Source organism: Mercenaria mercenaria, chromosome 9 (genome assembly GCF_021730395.1).
Source record: "Mercenaria mercenaria strain notata chromosome 9, MADL_Memer_1, whole genome shotgun sequence".
Classification (NCBI taxonomy): domain Eukaryota; kingdom Metazoa; phylum Mollusca; class Bivalvia; order Venerida; family Veneridae; genus Mercenaria; species Mercenaria mercenaria.
Genome location: NC_069369.1, coordinates 49461679 through 49479187, shown reverse-complemented (window position 1 = coordinate 49479187; position 17509 = coordinate 49461679). Strand labels below are relative to the sequence as shown.

The window sequence follows — 17509 nt, the reverse complement described above, 5'->3', positions numbered from 1 at the left end:
TACCTTGCCTATTTTTTAGAGTTATTCCCCTTTATCATATTTTCTTTAAAAAATTTATCCGGAGCATATCTTTTTCATGCATGGAGGGATTTTGATATATCTTGGCACAAATGTTCACCACCATGAGGTGAAGTGTCATGCGCAAGAACCAGGTCCCTAGTTCTAAGGTCAAGGTCACACTTAGAGGTCAAAGGATACAAGAATGAAAACCTTGTCTGGAGCACTTCTTCTTCATGCATAGAAGGATTTTGATATAACTTGCACAATGTTCACACCACGAGACAGTGTCATGCGCAAGATCCAGGTTGCTAGGTCTAAGGTCAAGGTCACACATAGAGGCAAAGGTCAGATACAAGAATGACTTTGTCGAAGCATTTCTTTTTCATGCATGGAGGGATTTTGATGTAACTTGGCACAATTATACATCAGCATGAGACGAATGTCCTGCGCAGTTCCCTTCTTTAGAATTACTTCCCTTTGTTGTTACTTAAATAGCTTTTATTGTACTTTTTCATTTCTAGTCGTAGGGAAAAAACGCGAAGGGGATATTGAAATGCTCTCCGTCCGTGGTGCGTTCGTCCGCAACGATCTTTGTCGAGCATAACTCAAAAGTACTGAGGGATTTTCTTCAAACTTCATACACTGATAGAAACATTGGGAGGAAGTGCAGTGTGCAAGAACATAACTCTACCTTGCCTATTTTTTTGAGTATTCCCTTTATCATATTTTCTTAAAAAAATTTGTCCGAGCATAACTCAAGTACTGGAGGGATTTTCTTCAAACTTCATACATGATAGAACACATTGGAGGAAGTGCATATCAAGAACAATAATCTACCTTGCCTATTTTTAGAGTTATTCCCCTTTATCATATTTTCTTTAAAAAATTTTCGAGCATATCTTTCCAAGATTTTGATTTCTTCAAATATTCACCACACGAGGTGAAGTGTCATGCGCAAGAACAGTCCCTAGTTCTAGGTCAAGGTCACACTTAGAGTCAAAGGATACAAGAATGAAAACCTTGTCTGGAGCACTTTTCTTCATGCATAGAAGGATTTGATATAACTTGGCACAAATGTTCACCACCACGAGACAGTGTCATGCGCAAGATCCAGGTTGCTAGGTCTAAGGTCAAGGTCACACATAGAGGCCAAAGGTCAGATACAAGAATGACTTTGTCAGAAGCATTTCTTTTTCATGCATGGAGGGATTTTGATGTAACTTGGCACAATTATACATCAGCATGAGACGAAGTGTCCTGCGCAGTTCCCTTCTTTAGAATTACTTCCCTTTGTTGTTACTTTAAATAGCTTTTATTGTAACTTTTTCATTTCTAGTCGTAGGGAAAAAACGCGAAGGGGATATTAGAAATGCTCTCCGTCCGTGCGTGCGTTCGTCCGCAACGATCTTTGTCCGGAGCATAACTCCAAAAGTACTGGAGGGATTTTCTTCAAACTTCATACACTGATAGAACACATTGGGAGGAAGTGCAGTGTGCAAGAACAGTAACTCTACCTTGCCTATTTTTTAGAGTGATTCCCCTTTATCATATTTTCTTAAAAAAATTTGTCCAGAGCATAACTCAAGTACTGGAGGGATTTTCTTCAAACTTCATACACTGATAGAACACATTGCGAGGAAGTGCAGTATGCAAGAACAATAAATCTACCTTGCCTATTTTTTAGAGTTATTCCCCTTTATCATATTTTCTTTAAAAAATTTATCTGAAGCATATCTTTTTCATGCATGGAGGGATTTTTGATATATCTTGCACATATATTCACCACCACGAGTGAAGTGTCATGCGCAAGAACCAGGTCCTAGTTCTATAGGTCAGGTCACACTTAGAGGTCAAAGATAACAAGAATGAAAACCTTGTCTGGAGCACTTCTTCTTCATGCATAGAAGGATTTTGATATAACTTGGCACAAATGTTCACCACCACGAGACAGTGTCATGCGCAAGATCCAGGTTGCTAGGTCTAAGGTCAAGGTCACACATAGAGGCCAAAGGTCAGATACAAGAATGACTTTGTCTGAAGCATTTCTTTTTCATGCATGGAGGGATTTTGATGTAACTTGGCACAATTATACATCAGCATGAGACGAAGTGTCCTGCGCAGTTCCCTTCTTTAGAATTACTTCCCTTTGTTGTTACTCTAAATAGCTTTTATTGTTACTTTTTCATTTCTAGTCGTAGGGAAAAAACGCGAAGGGGATATTAGAAATGCTCTCCGTCCGTGTGTGCGTTCGTCCGCAACGATCTTTGTCCGGAGCATAACTCAAAAAGTACTGGAGGGATTTTCTTCAAACTTCATAACTGATAGAAGACATTGGGAGGAAGTGCAGTGTGCAAGAACAATAACTCTACCTTGCCTATTTTTTGAGTTATTCCCCTTTATCATATTTTCTTAAAAAAATTTGTCCGGAGCATAACTCCAAAAGTACTGGAGGGATTTTCTTCAAACTTCATACATTGATAGAACACATTGGGGGGAAGTGCAATGTGCAAGAACAATAACTCTACCTTGCCTATTTTTTGAGTTATTCCCCTTTATCATATTTTCTTAAAAAAAGTTTGTCCGGAGCATAACTCCAAAAGTATTAGAGGGATTTTCTTCAAACTTCATACACTGATAGAACACATTGGAAGGAAGTGCAGTGTGCAAGAACAATAACTCTACCTTGCCTATTTTTTAGAGCTATTCCCCTTTATCATATTTTCTTAAAAAAATTTGTCCAGAGCATAACTCAAGTACTGGAGGGATTTTCTTCAAACTTCATACAATGATAGAACACATTGCGAGGAAGTGCAGTATGCAAAAACAATAACTCTACCTTGCCTATTTTTTAGAGTTATTCCCCTTTATCATATTTTCTTTAAAAAATTTATCCGGAGCATATCTTTTTCATGCATGGAGGGATTTTGATATATCTTGGCACAAATATTCACCACCACGAGGTGAAGTGTCATGCGCAAGATCCAGGTCCCTAGTTCTAAGGTCAAGGTCACACTTAGAGGTCAAAGGATACAAGAATGAAAACCTTGTCTGGAGCACTTTTTCATGCATAGAAGGATTTTGATATAACTTGGCACAAATGTTCACCACCACGAGACAGTGTCATGCGCAAGATCCAGGTTGCTAGGTCTAAGGTCAAGGTCACACATAGAGGCCAAAGGTCAGATACAAGAATGACTTTGTCTGAAGCATTTCTTTTTCATGCATGGAGGGATTTTGATGTAACTTGGCACAATTATACATCAGCATGAGACGAAGTGTCCTGCGCAGTTCCCTTCTTTAGAATTACTTCCCTTTGTTGTTACTTTAAATAGCTTTTATTGTAACTTTTTCATTTCTAGTCGTAGGGAAAAATCGAGACCACTTTTCTGTAGTACAACATGCATGCTACATCCAATTTTGAGGTGTATTTGGACCAATCTTTACCTAGTAAAGACTTTTGTGTGGACTTACAATTTTTTTTTTTTTTTTTAATAAAGATTAACTTCCCTTTGTTGTTACTATAAATATCTTATGTTGTAACATTTTTATAATTGACCATAGGGAAAAAACAAGACCACTTTTCTGTGGTACAACATGGATGCTACTTTCCAATTTGAGGTGTATTTTAAGATAACTCTACCTGGTAAGGAGTTTTTTGTGGACTTAGAAAAGCTAAAGACTTACAATGATTACTAAACAACCACAAAACTAAAATTCCATTAATTTTGCAAATACAGCTGCTAGAAAAAAGAAATTTGCTGTGACTGGCATATATTGTGACATTCTGGCACTCTTGTTCCCTGTTAGCTTTCCATTCCTTCTTTTTACAGTAGCCATATAGAAAAACGTCATAGCTATACTGTTCATGAAAATTAATCAAATTTAGCAGGAAGCCACCTCACCACTGAATAATTCTTTCTTCCACATCTTTAAAATCCCTGATGTGGACCACAACTAAACGGTTCTTCAAAGCTTTTCCCAAAATGAATACTTTCAGACACTAACTTGCCAGGAACTTTAGCCTTCAATTATAATATGACTGGCGGGGGGATTGGCCATGTCTAACATGGCTCTTGTTTGAAACTTATTTTTTCTTTTTTTAGATCAATTACCTACATCACTGGGTCAAGTCCCATAACTCTGACATGTATTTTGAGCAAATTATGCCCCCTTTTGGACTTAGAAAATCCTGGTTAAAGTTTTACATGCAAGTTACTATCTCCAAAACTAATGCAGATATTAAATTGAAACTTCACATGTGTCTTAGGGGTTAAAAAACTAGTTGATAGAATCAAGTCCCTTAACTCTGACATGTATTTTGGGCAAATTATGCCTCTTTTTGGAGTTAAAAAATCCTGGTTAAAGTTTTGTGTGCAAGTACATACAGCTATTACCAAAAGGCATATAGCTTTGAAACTTATTTATTCTTTTTCTAGGTTAGTTATCAACCTCACTGGGTCAAGTTCCATAACTCTTAACATGTATTTTGAGCAAATTATGCCCCATTTTGGACTAAGAAAATTCTGGTTTAAGTTTTACATGCAAGTTACTATCTCCAAAACTAATGCAGATATGGAATTGAAACTTAACATGTTTCTTCGGAGTTATTAAACTAGTTGATAGCATCAAGTCCCATAACTCTGATATGCATTTTGGTCAAATTATGTCCCGTTTCGAACTTAAAACTCTTTTGATATTTAACATTTTGGGTAATAATTTCCTGCTTCTGTGACAATATTTTGAATAGTCGAGCTTGGCTGTCTTATGGACAGCTCCTGTTCAATGGATCTTCATGAAAATTGGTCAGAATTTTTATCTTGATAATATCTAGGTCATGTTTAAAACTGGGTCTCATGAGCTCAAAAACTAGGTCACTATGTCAAATAATAGAAAAAACGACGTCATACTCAAAACTGGGTCATGTGGGAAGAGGTGAGCGATTCAGGACCATCATGGTCCTCTTGTTTTGTGTATTGGTTAATGATCTAAAAAACATAAAACATAGTCAAAATGTTTGTCTCTATGAAATCTAGGCCAGACAAGATGCTAGGTTCCCACGGGTAAGAACTAGGTCAGGTGAGCGATACAGGGCCGTCTTGTGTAGAAACTATTTTTAGCTCACCTGTCACAAAGTGACAAGGTGAGCTTTTGTGATCGCGCGTCGTCCGTCGTGCGTCCGTGCGTCCCTAAACTTTTGCTTGAGACCACTCTAGAGGTCACATTTTTCATGGGATCTTTATGAAAGTTGGTCAGAATGTTCATCTTGATGATATCTAGGTCAAGTTCGAAACTGGGTCACGTGCCATCAAAAACTAGGTCAGTAGGTCTAAAAATAGAAAAACCTTGTGACCTCTCTAGAGGCCATATATTTCACAAGATCTTCATGAAAATTGGTCAGAACGTTCACCTTGATGATATCTAGGTCAAGTTCGAAACTGGGTCACATGGGGTCAAAAACTAGGTCAGTAGGTCTAAAAATAGAAAAACCTTGTGACCTCTCTAGAGGCCATATTTTTCATGAGATCTTCATGAATATTGGTCAGAATGTTTATCTTGATGATATCTAGGTCAAGTTTGAAACTGGGTCACATAGGGTCAAAAACTAGGTCATTAGATCTAAAAATAGAAAAACCTTGTGACCTCTCTAGAGGCCATATTTCTCAATGCATCTTCATGAAAATTGGTCAGAATGTTCATCTTGATGATATCTAGGTCAAGTTCGAAACTGGGTCACGTGGAGTTAAAAACTAGGTCAGTAGATCTAAAAATAGAAAAACCTTGTGACCTCTCTAGAGGCCATATTTTTCATGAGATCTTCATGAATATTGGTCAGAATGTTCACCTTGATGATATCTAGGTCAAGTTCGAAACTGGGTCATGTGGGGTCAAAAACTAGGTCAGTAGATCTAAAAATAGAAAAAACCTTGTGACCTCTCTAGTAGCCATATTTCTCAATGGATCTTCATGAAAATTGGTCAGAATGTTCACCTTGATGATATCTAGGTCAAGTTTTAAACTGGGTCATGTGTGGTCAAAAACTAGGTCAGTAGGTCTAAAAATAGGAAAACCTTGTGACCTCTCTAGAGGCGATATTTTTCAATGGATCTTCATGAAAATTGGTCAGAATGTTTACCTTGAAGATATCTAGGTCAAATTCGAAACTGGGTCACGTGGGGTTAAAAACTAGGTCAGTAGATCTAAAAATAGAAAAACCTTGTGACCTCTCTAGAGGCCATATTTTTCATGAGATCTTCATGAATATTGGTCAGAATGTTCATCTTGATGATATCTAAGTCAGATTCGAAACTGGGTCACGTGGGGTCAAAAACTAGGTCAGTAGGTCTAAAAAATAGAAAAAACCTTGTGACCTCTCTAGAGGCCATATTTCTCAATGGATCTTCATGAAAATTGGTGAGAATGTTCAGCTTGATGATATCTAGGTCAGGTTCGTAACTGGGTCATGTGCGGTCAAAAACTAGGTCAGTAGGTCGAAAAATAGAAAAACCTTGTGACCTCTCTAGAGGCCATATTTTTCACGAGATCTTCATGAAAATTGGTGAGAATGTTCACCTTGATGATATCTAGGTCAAGTTTAAAAGTGGGTCACGTGCCTTCAAAAACTAGGTCATTAGGTCAAATAATAGAAAAACCTTGTGACCTCTCTAGAGGCCATATTTTTCAATGGATCTTCATGAAAATTGGTCAGAATTTTTTATCTTGATGATATCTAGGTCACATGTGCTCAAAAACTAGGTCACTATGTCAAATAATAGAAATAACGATGTCATACTCAGTTGAACACTGGGTCATGTGGAGATAGGTGAGCGATTCAGGACCATCTTGGTCCTCTTGTTTATACCCAGTTATAAATAAAACTTTTCAAGGCATATTTTTGTAAGCATTAAATAGCTATGAGTCATGGAGAATAAACATTTATGACTATTTCTTTTATTGTAGGGACATAAAAAACTTGTGCTAGAGGGAATTATAAACTTTTTCACTGAACAAGACAGCCACCAGAAACCTGTAGATAACCAGGAATTCAGGTAGGTGACAAAGTTTTGTTGGTTCTTTATTGATAATGTTTCAACATTTTCCTCATTGATTATAGAGGGAAAGTGATAATTATATAGTTAAATATCGCATATTATCATACTGAGTTGAGAATATCAAAAGCTTACTTACTTTGAAAATGTTATAACAAAAACATATTGTTTTTAGCTCGACTATTCGAAGAATAGTCTAGCTATTCTACTCACCCTGGCGTCGGCGTCGGCGTCGGCGTCGGCGTCGGCGTCGGCGTCACACCTTGGTTAAGTTTTTGCATGCAAGTACATACAGCCATCAGTGAAAGGCATATAGCTTTGAAACTTATTTCTTCTTTTTCTAGGTCAATTACCAACCTCTCTGGGTCAAGTCCCATAACTCTGACATGTATTTTGAGCAAATTATGCCCCCTTTTGGACTTAGAAAATTTTGGTTAAAGTTTTACATGCAAGTTACTATCTCCAAAACTAATGCAGATATTGATTTGAAACTTCACATGTGTCTTCGGGGTTATAAAACTAGTTGATAGCAGCAAGTCCCATAACTCTGACTTTCATTTTGGCCAAATTATGCCCCCTTTTGGACTTAGAAAATTCTGGTTAAAGTTTTGCGTGCAAGTACATACAACTATTTCTAAAAGGCATATAGATTTAAAACTTATTTTTTCTTTTTCTAGATCAATTACCAACCTCACTGGGTCAAGTCCCATAACTCTGACATGTTATTTGAGCAAATTATGCCCCCTTTTAGACTTAGAAAATTTTGGTTAAAGTTTTACATGCAAGTTACTATCTCCAAAACTAATGCAGATATTGATTTGAAACTTCACATGTGTCTTCGGGGTTATAAAACTAGTTGATAGCAGCAAGTCCCATAACTCTGACTTTCATTTTGGCCAAATTATGCCCCCTTTTGGACTTAGAAAATTCTGGTTAAAGTTTTGCGTGCAAGTACATACAACTATTTCTAAAAGGCATATAGATTTAAAACTTATTTTTTCTTTTTCTAGATCAATTACCAACCTCACTGGGTCAAGTCCCATAACTCTGACATGTTTTTTGAGCAAATTATGCCCCCTTTTAGACTTAGAAAATTTTGGTTAAAGTTTTACATGCAAGTTATTATCTCCAAAAATAATGCAGATATTGATTTGAAACTTCACATGTGTCTTCGGGGTTATAAAACTAGTTGATAGGATCAAGTCCCATAACTCTGACTTTCATTTTGGCCAAATTATGCCCCCTTTTGGACTTAGAAAATTCTGGTTGAAGTTTTGCGTGCAAGTACATACAGCTATTACTAAAAGGCATATAGATTTGAAACTTATTTTTTCTTTTTCTAGATCAATTACTAACCTCACTGGATCAAGTCCCAAAACTCTGGCATGTATTTTGGGCAAATTATGCCCCCTTTTGGACTTTGAAAATTCTGGTTAAAGTTTTACATGCAAGTTACTATCTCCAAAACTAATGCAGATATTGAATTGAAACTTCTCATGTGCCTTCGGGGTTATAAAACTAGTTGATAGCAGCAAGTCCCATAACTGATATGCATTTTGGTCAAATTATTCCCCCTTTTGAACTTAAAACTCTTTTGATATTTAACTTTTTTGGGTAATATTTTCCTGCTTCTGGGTCAATATTTCGAATAGTCGAGCTTGGCTGTCTTACGGACAGCTCTTGTTGAATGTATATATGAGCAATGTGATGTTGTTCTTGGGTAATGGTACAGAAATAAAAAATAAATTGCTAAATTGCTATATATTAATGTAACAACACAACTTCTTCCAAGTAAAGTCTTTTGGCTTTAACATATTTTTTAGAAACTCAACCAAAGTTCACTTTCACTAGGGTTATACCTTCATGCTGGTACGTATTTTGGTATTATTGGCAGTTGTTGTAAACATTTCAGTGAGGATCTATTGGATGATAGTATAAACAATACAGAAAGTCTGAGACACACAGAGGGCACTGTTATACTTCATATCAGTTTTGCTGTAAAACAACATCAGGATCTAGGAAGAGAATTTCTCAAATGTCTTAAGGTAACATCTGGATCTGGGTCAAGAATGTATCGTATGTCTAAATGTAACATCAGGATCTAGGAAGAGAATTTCTCAAATGTGTTAAGGTAACATCTGGATCTGGGTCAAGAATGTATCATATGTCTAAATGTAACATCAGGATCTAGGAAGAGAATTTCTCAAATGTGTTAAGGTAACATCTGGATCTGGGTCAAGAATGTATCATATGTCTGAATGTAACATCAGGATCTAGGAAGAGAATTTCTCAAATGTCTTAAGGTAACATCTGGATCTGGGTCAAGAATGTATCATATGTCTAAATGTAACATCAGAATCAGGAATGAAAATTTGTCAGATGTCTTAAGGTAACATCTGAATCTGGGTCGTGAATGTATCATGTCTGAATGTAACATCAGGTTTTGGGAAGAAAATTTATCAAATGTCTGAATGAAACATCAGGATCTGGGAAGAGAATTCCTAAAATGTCTTAAGGTAACATCAGGAACAGGGTCTTGAATGCATCTTATGTCTGAATTTAACATCAGGGTCAGGGATGAGAATTTGTCAAATGTCTGAATGTATCATCAGGATCTGGGAAGAGAATTTCTCTAATGTCAGTGTAACATCAGGTTTTGGGAAGAAAATTTCTCAAATGTGTTAAGGTAACATTAGGATCTTGGACAAAAATCTCAAATGTTTTAAAATGACTGCAGGATCCGGGAAGATAATTTGTGAAATATTTTGAGAAAGGACAAGAATTTATCAATTATCTTAAGGTAATATCAGGTCTAGGATGAAAGGTTATTAAATGTCTAAAGGTAACATCAGGATTTGGGGCAGGAATTTATCAAATGTCTTAAAGTAATATCAGAATCTAGGAAGAGAATTTATCAAATGTCCTTTAGGTAACATAGGATCTAGGACAAAAGTTTATCAAATATCTCAAGATATCATTTGGATCTAGGTTCAGACTTTGTCATGTCTTAAGATAACATCAGGATCTGGCATGAGAATTTATCAAATGTCTGAAGGTAACATCAGAATCTCTGACAAAAGTTGAAATATCTTGCGGTAACATCAGGATCTAGGTTGAGAATTTTTCACAACTTAGGTTAACAGCAGAATCTAGGTTGAGAATTCTTCAAATGTCTTAAGGTATACAGTAATAAAAGACTATAGTTCATAGAACATGTTTGTTCTTTTTTTTGCAGAATTGTCAGTTATTAGAATTATGCTGTTGTTTAAAATGCTAAAAACCTACCCAATTTTAATATGTAAAAGTAAGTTGACAGGACTCCCAGGTAAAGTACAGGAAGTAAAAATACTAGGTCACATAATTTAGCACGACTGTTGAGCTTTACAGGACAGCTGTAATTCAGATCTTTTCTCAAACAATGAGCCTTAAAAAATACTTTTTTTTTTCAAAGATAGTCGTATGACATAAAACTGGTTATAAGTTTATTTAATTTGTATAAATAGTTTTGATAAAAATGTTCAACTATATATGACTCTATTCACTTTTTATTACCTCAGGGATACCAAAACTGTAGTGCTACAAAGACTCTGTCGCCTTTCTCACTTGCCATGGCGCTCTCACTGGCCAGAATAAACAGATTTGAAGATCAGGTTTGTTGTTTTCTTACATCTGTTCAGTATTACCTGTGTTACACCTCAGAAGAGCAGACATTTCCCTGCAAAGACAGATGTGTATTGTACCCCCCAAACAACCAAGTGGTTAGGGGCGGTATATTGGCTTCAAATTGTCCGCCCTTCTGTCCATGGAGACAATCTTGTGCAAACCAATTCTCCTCATCCCCTTAACACAATTTAATGAAACTTCACACAAGTGATCAGTAACAACAGTAGTTGTGCATAGCGCATGTTAGGTTCTCTCAGAGTAGAAATTTGCAGTTACAGGACTTTGATTTTGTTACTCTACTATATACATAGAGTCTGCTATTGCAATTTTATGCGTGCTTAATCTCCTGAACCCATGCACACAATTTAATGAAACTTAACACAAGTGATCAGTAGTAACCCTAGTTGTGCATGGTGCATGTTAGGTTCTTTCAGAACAAAATTCTGCACAGTAATGGGACTTTTGTTATCCCCCGCCGATGAAATCGGGAGGCGTTTATTGAAATGGCGTTGTTAGTCCGTCCGTCCGTCTGCAGCCATTTCTCAGTAACTACCTGGTAGAGTTTCATGAAACTTGAAATAAACATGAACCAATATACTGCGATGATGCCCGTCAAGTGTTTTTATTGATTGGTCAATTTCCCTTAGAGTTACTGCCCTTGATTTAATGAAAAATGTCCATCCGCAGCCATTTCTCAGTAACTAGCAGGTAGAATTTCGTCAAACTTGAAATAGACATGAACCAAGATACTGCAGTGATGCCCTTCAAGTTTGTTTTTTTGGACTGGTCAATTTCCTTTAGAGTTATTACCCTTGATTTAATGAAAAATGCACAAAAATGTCCGTCCGCAGCCATTTCACAGTTACTAGCAGGTAGAATTTCATCAAACTTGAAATAAATATGAACCAACATACTTTGATGATGCCCGTCATTTTCTTTTTTTATTGGTCAATTTTCCATATAGTTATTGCCCTTTAATTGTTTAAAAATCCACAGATTTTTACATAACGAACCAACCAATTGGAAGAATTTCATTAAACTTCTTTCATTCTTTTCCATGAACATTTATTATAAATATGTGAAGTTGTGTACCCACACCTTTTTTTTTTATTTTCATTTTTAGCTCGACTATACGAAGTATAAGAAGAGCTATCCTACTCGCCCCGGCATCGGCGTCTTTCCGCGTCCCCACCTTGGTTAAAGTTTTGGTGCACTTTCTCTTTTTTCAACTTATCTCTGTAATTACTTGATGGATTTGATTCAAACTTGAAATACTTATTCCTCATCATCATCCACATCATCTGACATAAGGGCCATAACTCTGGCACAATATTTCATGAATTATCCCCCTTTTTCACTTAGATTTTCAGGTTTAAGTTTTGATGCACTTTCATTCTATCTCTGTGATTACTGAATGGATTTGATTCAAACTTAAAATAGTTGTTCAACATCATCACCCACATCATATGACACAAGGTGCATAACTCTGGCACCATTTTTTCATGAATTATTCCCCCTTTTTACTTAAAATTTCAGGTTAAAGTTTTGGTGCACTTTCACTCTACCGCTGTTATTACTGAATGGATCTGATTCAAACTTAAACAATTGTTCAGCATCATAACCCTTATCATATGACACAAGGTGCATAACTCTGGGACCAATTTTTTATGAATTATTTCACCTTTTTACTTAGAATTTTAGGTTAAAGTTTTGATGCACTTTCACTCTGTCTCTGTTACTACTGAATGGATTTGATTTAAACTTAAAATAGTTGTTCAACATCATCACCCACACCATATGACGCAAGGTGCATAACTCTGGCACCAATTTTTCAGTAATTATTCCCCCTTTTTATTTAGAATTTTAGGTTAAAGTTTTGATGCACTTTCACTCAGTCTCTGTTATTACTGAATGGATTTGATTCAAACTTAAAATAGTTGTTCAACATCATCACCCACACTATATGACACAAGCTGCATAACTCTGGCACCAATATTTAATGAATTATGCCCCGTTTTGCTTAGGATATACTGATATAGTGTTTTGATTCATTCTATCTTTACCTCTCTTATTACTTTAAGTTGATATTTTTGACATAGACTCAGGCTATTGTGCAATATGTTCATCCACAATTGGAGTCATTAAACACTCCAGTGACAGCTCTAGTTTCCTCAGATGTGCCCAGTTTCACTATCCAGCATCGAAATAGTCGAGCGCGCTGTCTCCTGTGACAGCTCTTGTTAATTTTCCATCAATATTTATAATCAACATGTAAACTTTTGTACCCTCACCCCCACCCCCAACCCCCCAAAAAACATTCATTTTCTGTTAATTTGATTTTGACTAATGAAATTATTTGCTTCATTTTAACATTCTTAACTTTTTGCTGGATATATTTTTTTGCCGTTCCTCACCACTGACCCTTTCGGCGGGGGATACCAATTCATCGAATTTGCTTGTTTTTTTGTTACTATACTATATACATAGTCTATATACATACAGTCCACATAATTATGCAATCTTGTGTGCGTCAGATTGCAATGTGCTATGTCAGTGCATGTGGGGGGAGGGGTACATTCATCAGCTTTAATGATAGCTCTAGTTTCCAGGTGGACTGATTTCTTACCCAACCAGGAGCACGATAACTGAGTATCTTTCTGTGATGTCATTTCAGTTTGTAGGCATAAAATGTCATAGAAATGGCAAAAAGAGCTATTTTGAGGGGAGATAATTTATTGAGAGAGAATGAATTGGAGATTTATTTGTACAGGATAAACTGGATTTAATTCCATTGATTATTATAGAAAAAATTGTACCTCGCGTGTCATTATCAAACTGGAATTGGAAAAAAAATGCAAGAAAGGCTGTTTTACCTTGCAGATTTTTGACTTTCTGAAAACAACATTTTTGAAAAGTTACAAAGATCATGAGAAGCAGTCACAGTCGTGTTGGATACAGGAAGTTGTGTCAGATATGGTTTCAGTGGAGGAGTATGTCATACAGACCGTGCAAAACAGGTAAACGTTTGGGCTATATTTGTTCATCGCAATATTTGTATATTGACAGCATGTTCAAAATCAGTTATTCTATAAAAAGAAAATACACTGGGACCCCGTTATAACGCTGTCTTCGGGGGTCAAAGGTTAGAGACCCGCGGCTCTAGCGCGATTAAATTTGGGGTTGATCATATCAGCGGTATACGCAATACCCCACCCACCGGTAACATATTTTGGACGCTGTGTTATGTTAATAAGAAATAAGAATCGTATAAACGGGACATTTATTTACCTTAAATGCTACTGAAAAATACATTAAAAGAATTATAACGCTGTGTCATCTCATTTTGTCGTGATTATAAAAGAAAATTAGATTTGTGTATCCCGGAAGTAAACATTTATAACGCTGTGTGAGGAGTGTGCGGTGGTGAGAAATACATATGCACTGCAATTGCACTGGGGGTTTATGTAACTAAAAGAGAAAAAACGCGGACAGTCTTAAAAAATTAATTTTGAATAGATCTACATAAAGGAAATCGATAAATAAGATAGAAAATTTTTAAATCACCGTCATTGATATTCGATATTAAAAGGGAGCACATTCTCAGTAAGGCTTTCAGTGTGTCGAATCTTAGTTATTTCCGATGAATTGAGTGTGATGATTACGAAAAACGGCTGTAGTTTATTACAAAATTCGATTTTTTATTCACTCAAGTGATCATGTCATCTATTTAATTGGTGCTTAACAGTTTGATAGTTGACTGACCAATGTTAAAGGCTTGTTATGCAAACAATCTAATTTTGACATGGTACTGATTGCCTAATTGTCACATGTCAACATGTATTGAAACTTTAACAAAGGCGATACGCAAACAAGTAAGCTAGCAGACGATTATTGATTTTTGTGACAGTTGTCATGGAAAGGTGTTAAAGTACACAGGTACTTGTAGTTTTAACGCAGGTTATGATCAAATTAAGTAACATCCACGGATGTTTTTTTTTTTTTTTTTTTTTTTTTTTTTTAACCCTCTAAAATTTGGGCACCAAGGCCATACAGCGTTATACCGAGGACCGCGGTATATCGAGTAGCGTTATAACGGGTTTCGAGTGTAGTATGTTTATCAATATATTTTAAATCTTGACTTTATAAAAACAAGCTAGAGGCATTATTCATAGATCAAAAGTGAAGCTTTAATAAATACTTTTCCTGTATAGACATGTTGCCTAATACACAGAAATCAATAATATCTATATGGTAAAACTAGCTGTTTCGGTTCAGAAAGATAGAATTGCATCTGCTGAGTACAGATAAGTCAGCCTATCAGTGCATTCTGTTATTGCTGAATGGAGCTGACTGATGTAGATTAAATGCAGTTTTGATAAATGTTTTTCAAATGCATTTATCGCAAAAGATTATTTTTTTGTTGTAAGAAATGCACAACTAAATGGAAAATTCAAAAGTAGTCAAAAATAGTTAAATTATGTAAATGCTGTATTTACTAAAGAAAATTTGTTGATGTTTTTCCCGATAGTCTTTGATCTGACGTGTGTGTGTGTTTTGTTGTTGCCCACTATATTTATTAATGGGGATACCACAACAAAATCAGTCAGTAGGTGGCAAGTTTGATCTCTTGGTGAGGTGAAAGTGCTCCTTGATGATATGGTAGATAATATGTCTGAAGTAATTCACTCTTCACATCTGATATAAATGGTGAAATTGTCAGTGACTGATGCAAAATCTAGGAGCACTGTTTAAATTGACAGCCATGCTACTGTAGGAGAATGTCACTAAAACCATATGAAAACACAAACATATTTTTTTACAGTACATATGGATGGGATCATGTTGTACAGGGTCTAGTCCAATTAGGGTTTATTTTGATGGATTCGTTTGGACCAAAAGCAGTATTTGGACGCATTGACATACTGCCCAGTATACAGACAGGACCTACACATCAGACTTGTCAACTTGGAGCAAAGATACTGCTGAAAACATTCAAGGTATTTCATTTGTTTTTCAGAGGCCCCAAATCAGTTGCCCCTTAACTCTGGTTCAGAAGCACACCTTGAGTGTGGAATTCTTTTATGTGAGGACTCTACTCATCTGGCTTGCTATAGGTGTAATAATATAGCTGATGAAAAATAAATGCAACAAAAATGCGAATCTGTTTGTTTTTGTTTCCCTTAAAATTTTAGTCTTGCCCTTGTCCGTCTGTCCAAACGTCAGAATTTGTGTTGTGCATATCTCAAAAAGAATATGACCTAGAGTCATCAAACCTCTCAGGATTGTTCAGCACAGGAAGTTTTGCACCAGGGGTTATAATTGGGATCTTACACAGCCAGACTAGAGTTATGGCCCTTGACTTAGTCAATAATTTGCACAAAAAGGGCCTATGTCTTTGTCGCATGTATGTCAAAAAAGTATTTGACCCAGTATTATGCAATATTCCAGGAATAATATTCAGCATGTGAAGTTGTGCATTTGGGGTTTTGTTAGAGATATGTATGAAGAGTATACAAGTTTGTGTTACATGTATCTCAAAGAGTATTTGACTTAGAGTCTTAAAACATTAGGGGATTGTTATATAACATGTGAAGTTGCCCACCTGATGTTCTGGTTGGGATTTTACACAATCAGACCAGAGTTATGGTCCTTGACAATAAAATTTACACATGAAAGTGCTTAAAAGTTTGTGTTGCAAAGTATTTCACCTAGAGTCTTGAAACCAGGTAGAAATATTACCTAGCATGTGAATTTGTGCACCTGAGTTTTTTATATTTCACTTTGCAAGACTGAAGTTATGGCCCTTCACTTAGTCAAAAAAAAGTTTGTGTACCATGTTTATAAATATGTACTTGACCAAGAGTCATAAAACATAAGAGGATTAATATATATTATGTGAAGTTGTGCATCTGGTGTTCTCTTTAGGATTTCACTCAGCTATACCAGAGTTATGGTCCTTCACTTAGTGAAAATACACATGAAGTGCTTAAAAGTCATGAAACCATATGCATTGACAGGAGTGGAGGGCACCTATGTACTATGGACACACGTCTAGTTGTTTCTAAATGTTGACGAAATTTTTAGTAGCATGTAGGACTGTCATTGCATATGGCAGTATTGATATATTGATATGGTCAGATTGATGATACACTGATACAGAGTTTGGAGATACCATTACATTTAAAAAAAGAAAGAAAATTGAAAGAAAATTAGCAAAGATTAATTTGTAAGATAGAGCAGGAAGTTTCCCTGAGTACTTAAAAAGAAAAGAAAATATCTAAAAACCTAGACCTTATGATCATGCATACTGTGCTCCTTACATTTCAGAAACAAAAAAGTTCATACATTTTGACATTAATTGTTCATTTTCTGCCTGCAAAAACTTGCATAAGAGTAAGTTGATATGATAATGCATTGACGGTATTTGACATCAGACAGATTGATACATAATTAACAGTCAATGAAAGCCCTAGTAATAGGTGCTATATGTTTCCTGTTTTATAGGCACATGAGATGGTCAGAAGTGAGATTTTAGAACAGATATTCAACAGAGTGATAACAAAAGCCACATCACCGGTCTCTCATTTCCTAGGTAATCTAATTATATGTAAATTGATTGAATGTAGTCAAAACTTGAGAAAGAATATGTTCTACTAAACCAATATTGGAGCTTTTTAAGCCTTCCTTGGACTTATAACATATATTGATATGATATGAAAGAAATGATAATAGTGACATTGATACGAAACTTTAACCAATAATTTATGTTGAAAAATCACAAAAAAGTATGTTGAATAAAG

The 17509-nt window shown here is 35.8% G+C and overlaps 1 protein-coding gene across 1 annotated transcript in view; it reads left to right on the top strand.

Annotated features, from left to right (window-relative positions):
- LOC123547080 (Fanconi anemia group I protein-like) overlaps positions 1–17509 on the top strand; it is a 78236-nt gene that overhangs the window by 23348 nt on the left and 37379 nt on the right. The window contains exons 8-13 of the mRNA XM_053550551.1: positions 6958–7046; positions 8959–9091; positions 10604–10696; positions 13590–13726; positions 15532–15706; positions 17214–17301. Of these exons, the coding sequence (XP_053406526.1) occupies positions 6958–7046; positions 8959–9091; positions 10604–10696; positions 13590–13726; positions 15532–15706; positions 17214–17301 (715 nt within the window). The remainder of the gene's footprint in view (positions 1–6957; positions 7047–8958; positions 9092–10603; positions 10697–13589; positions 13727–15531; positions 15707–17213; positions 17302–17509) is intronic.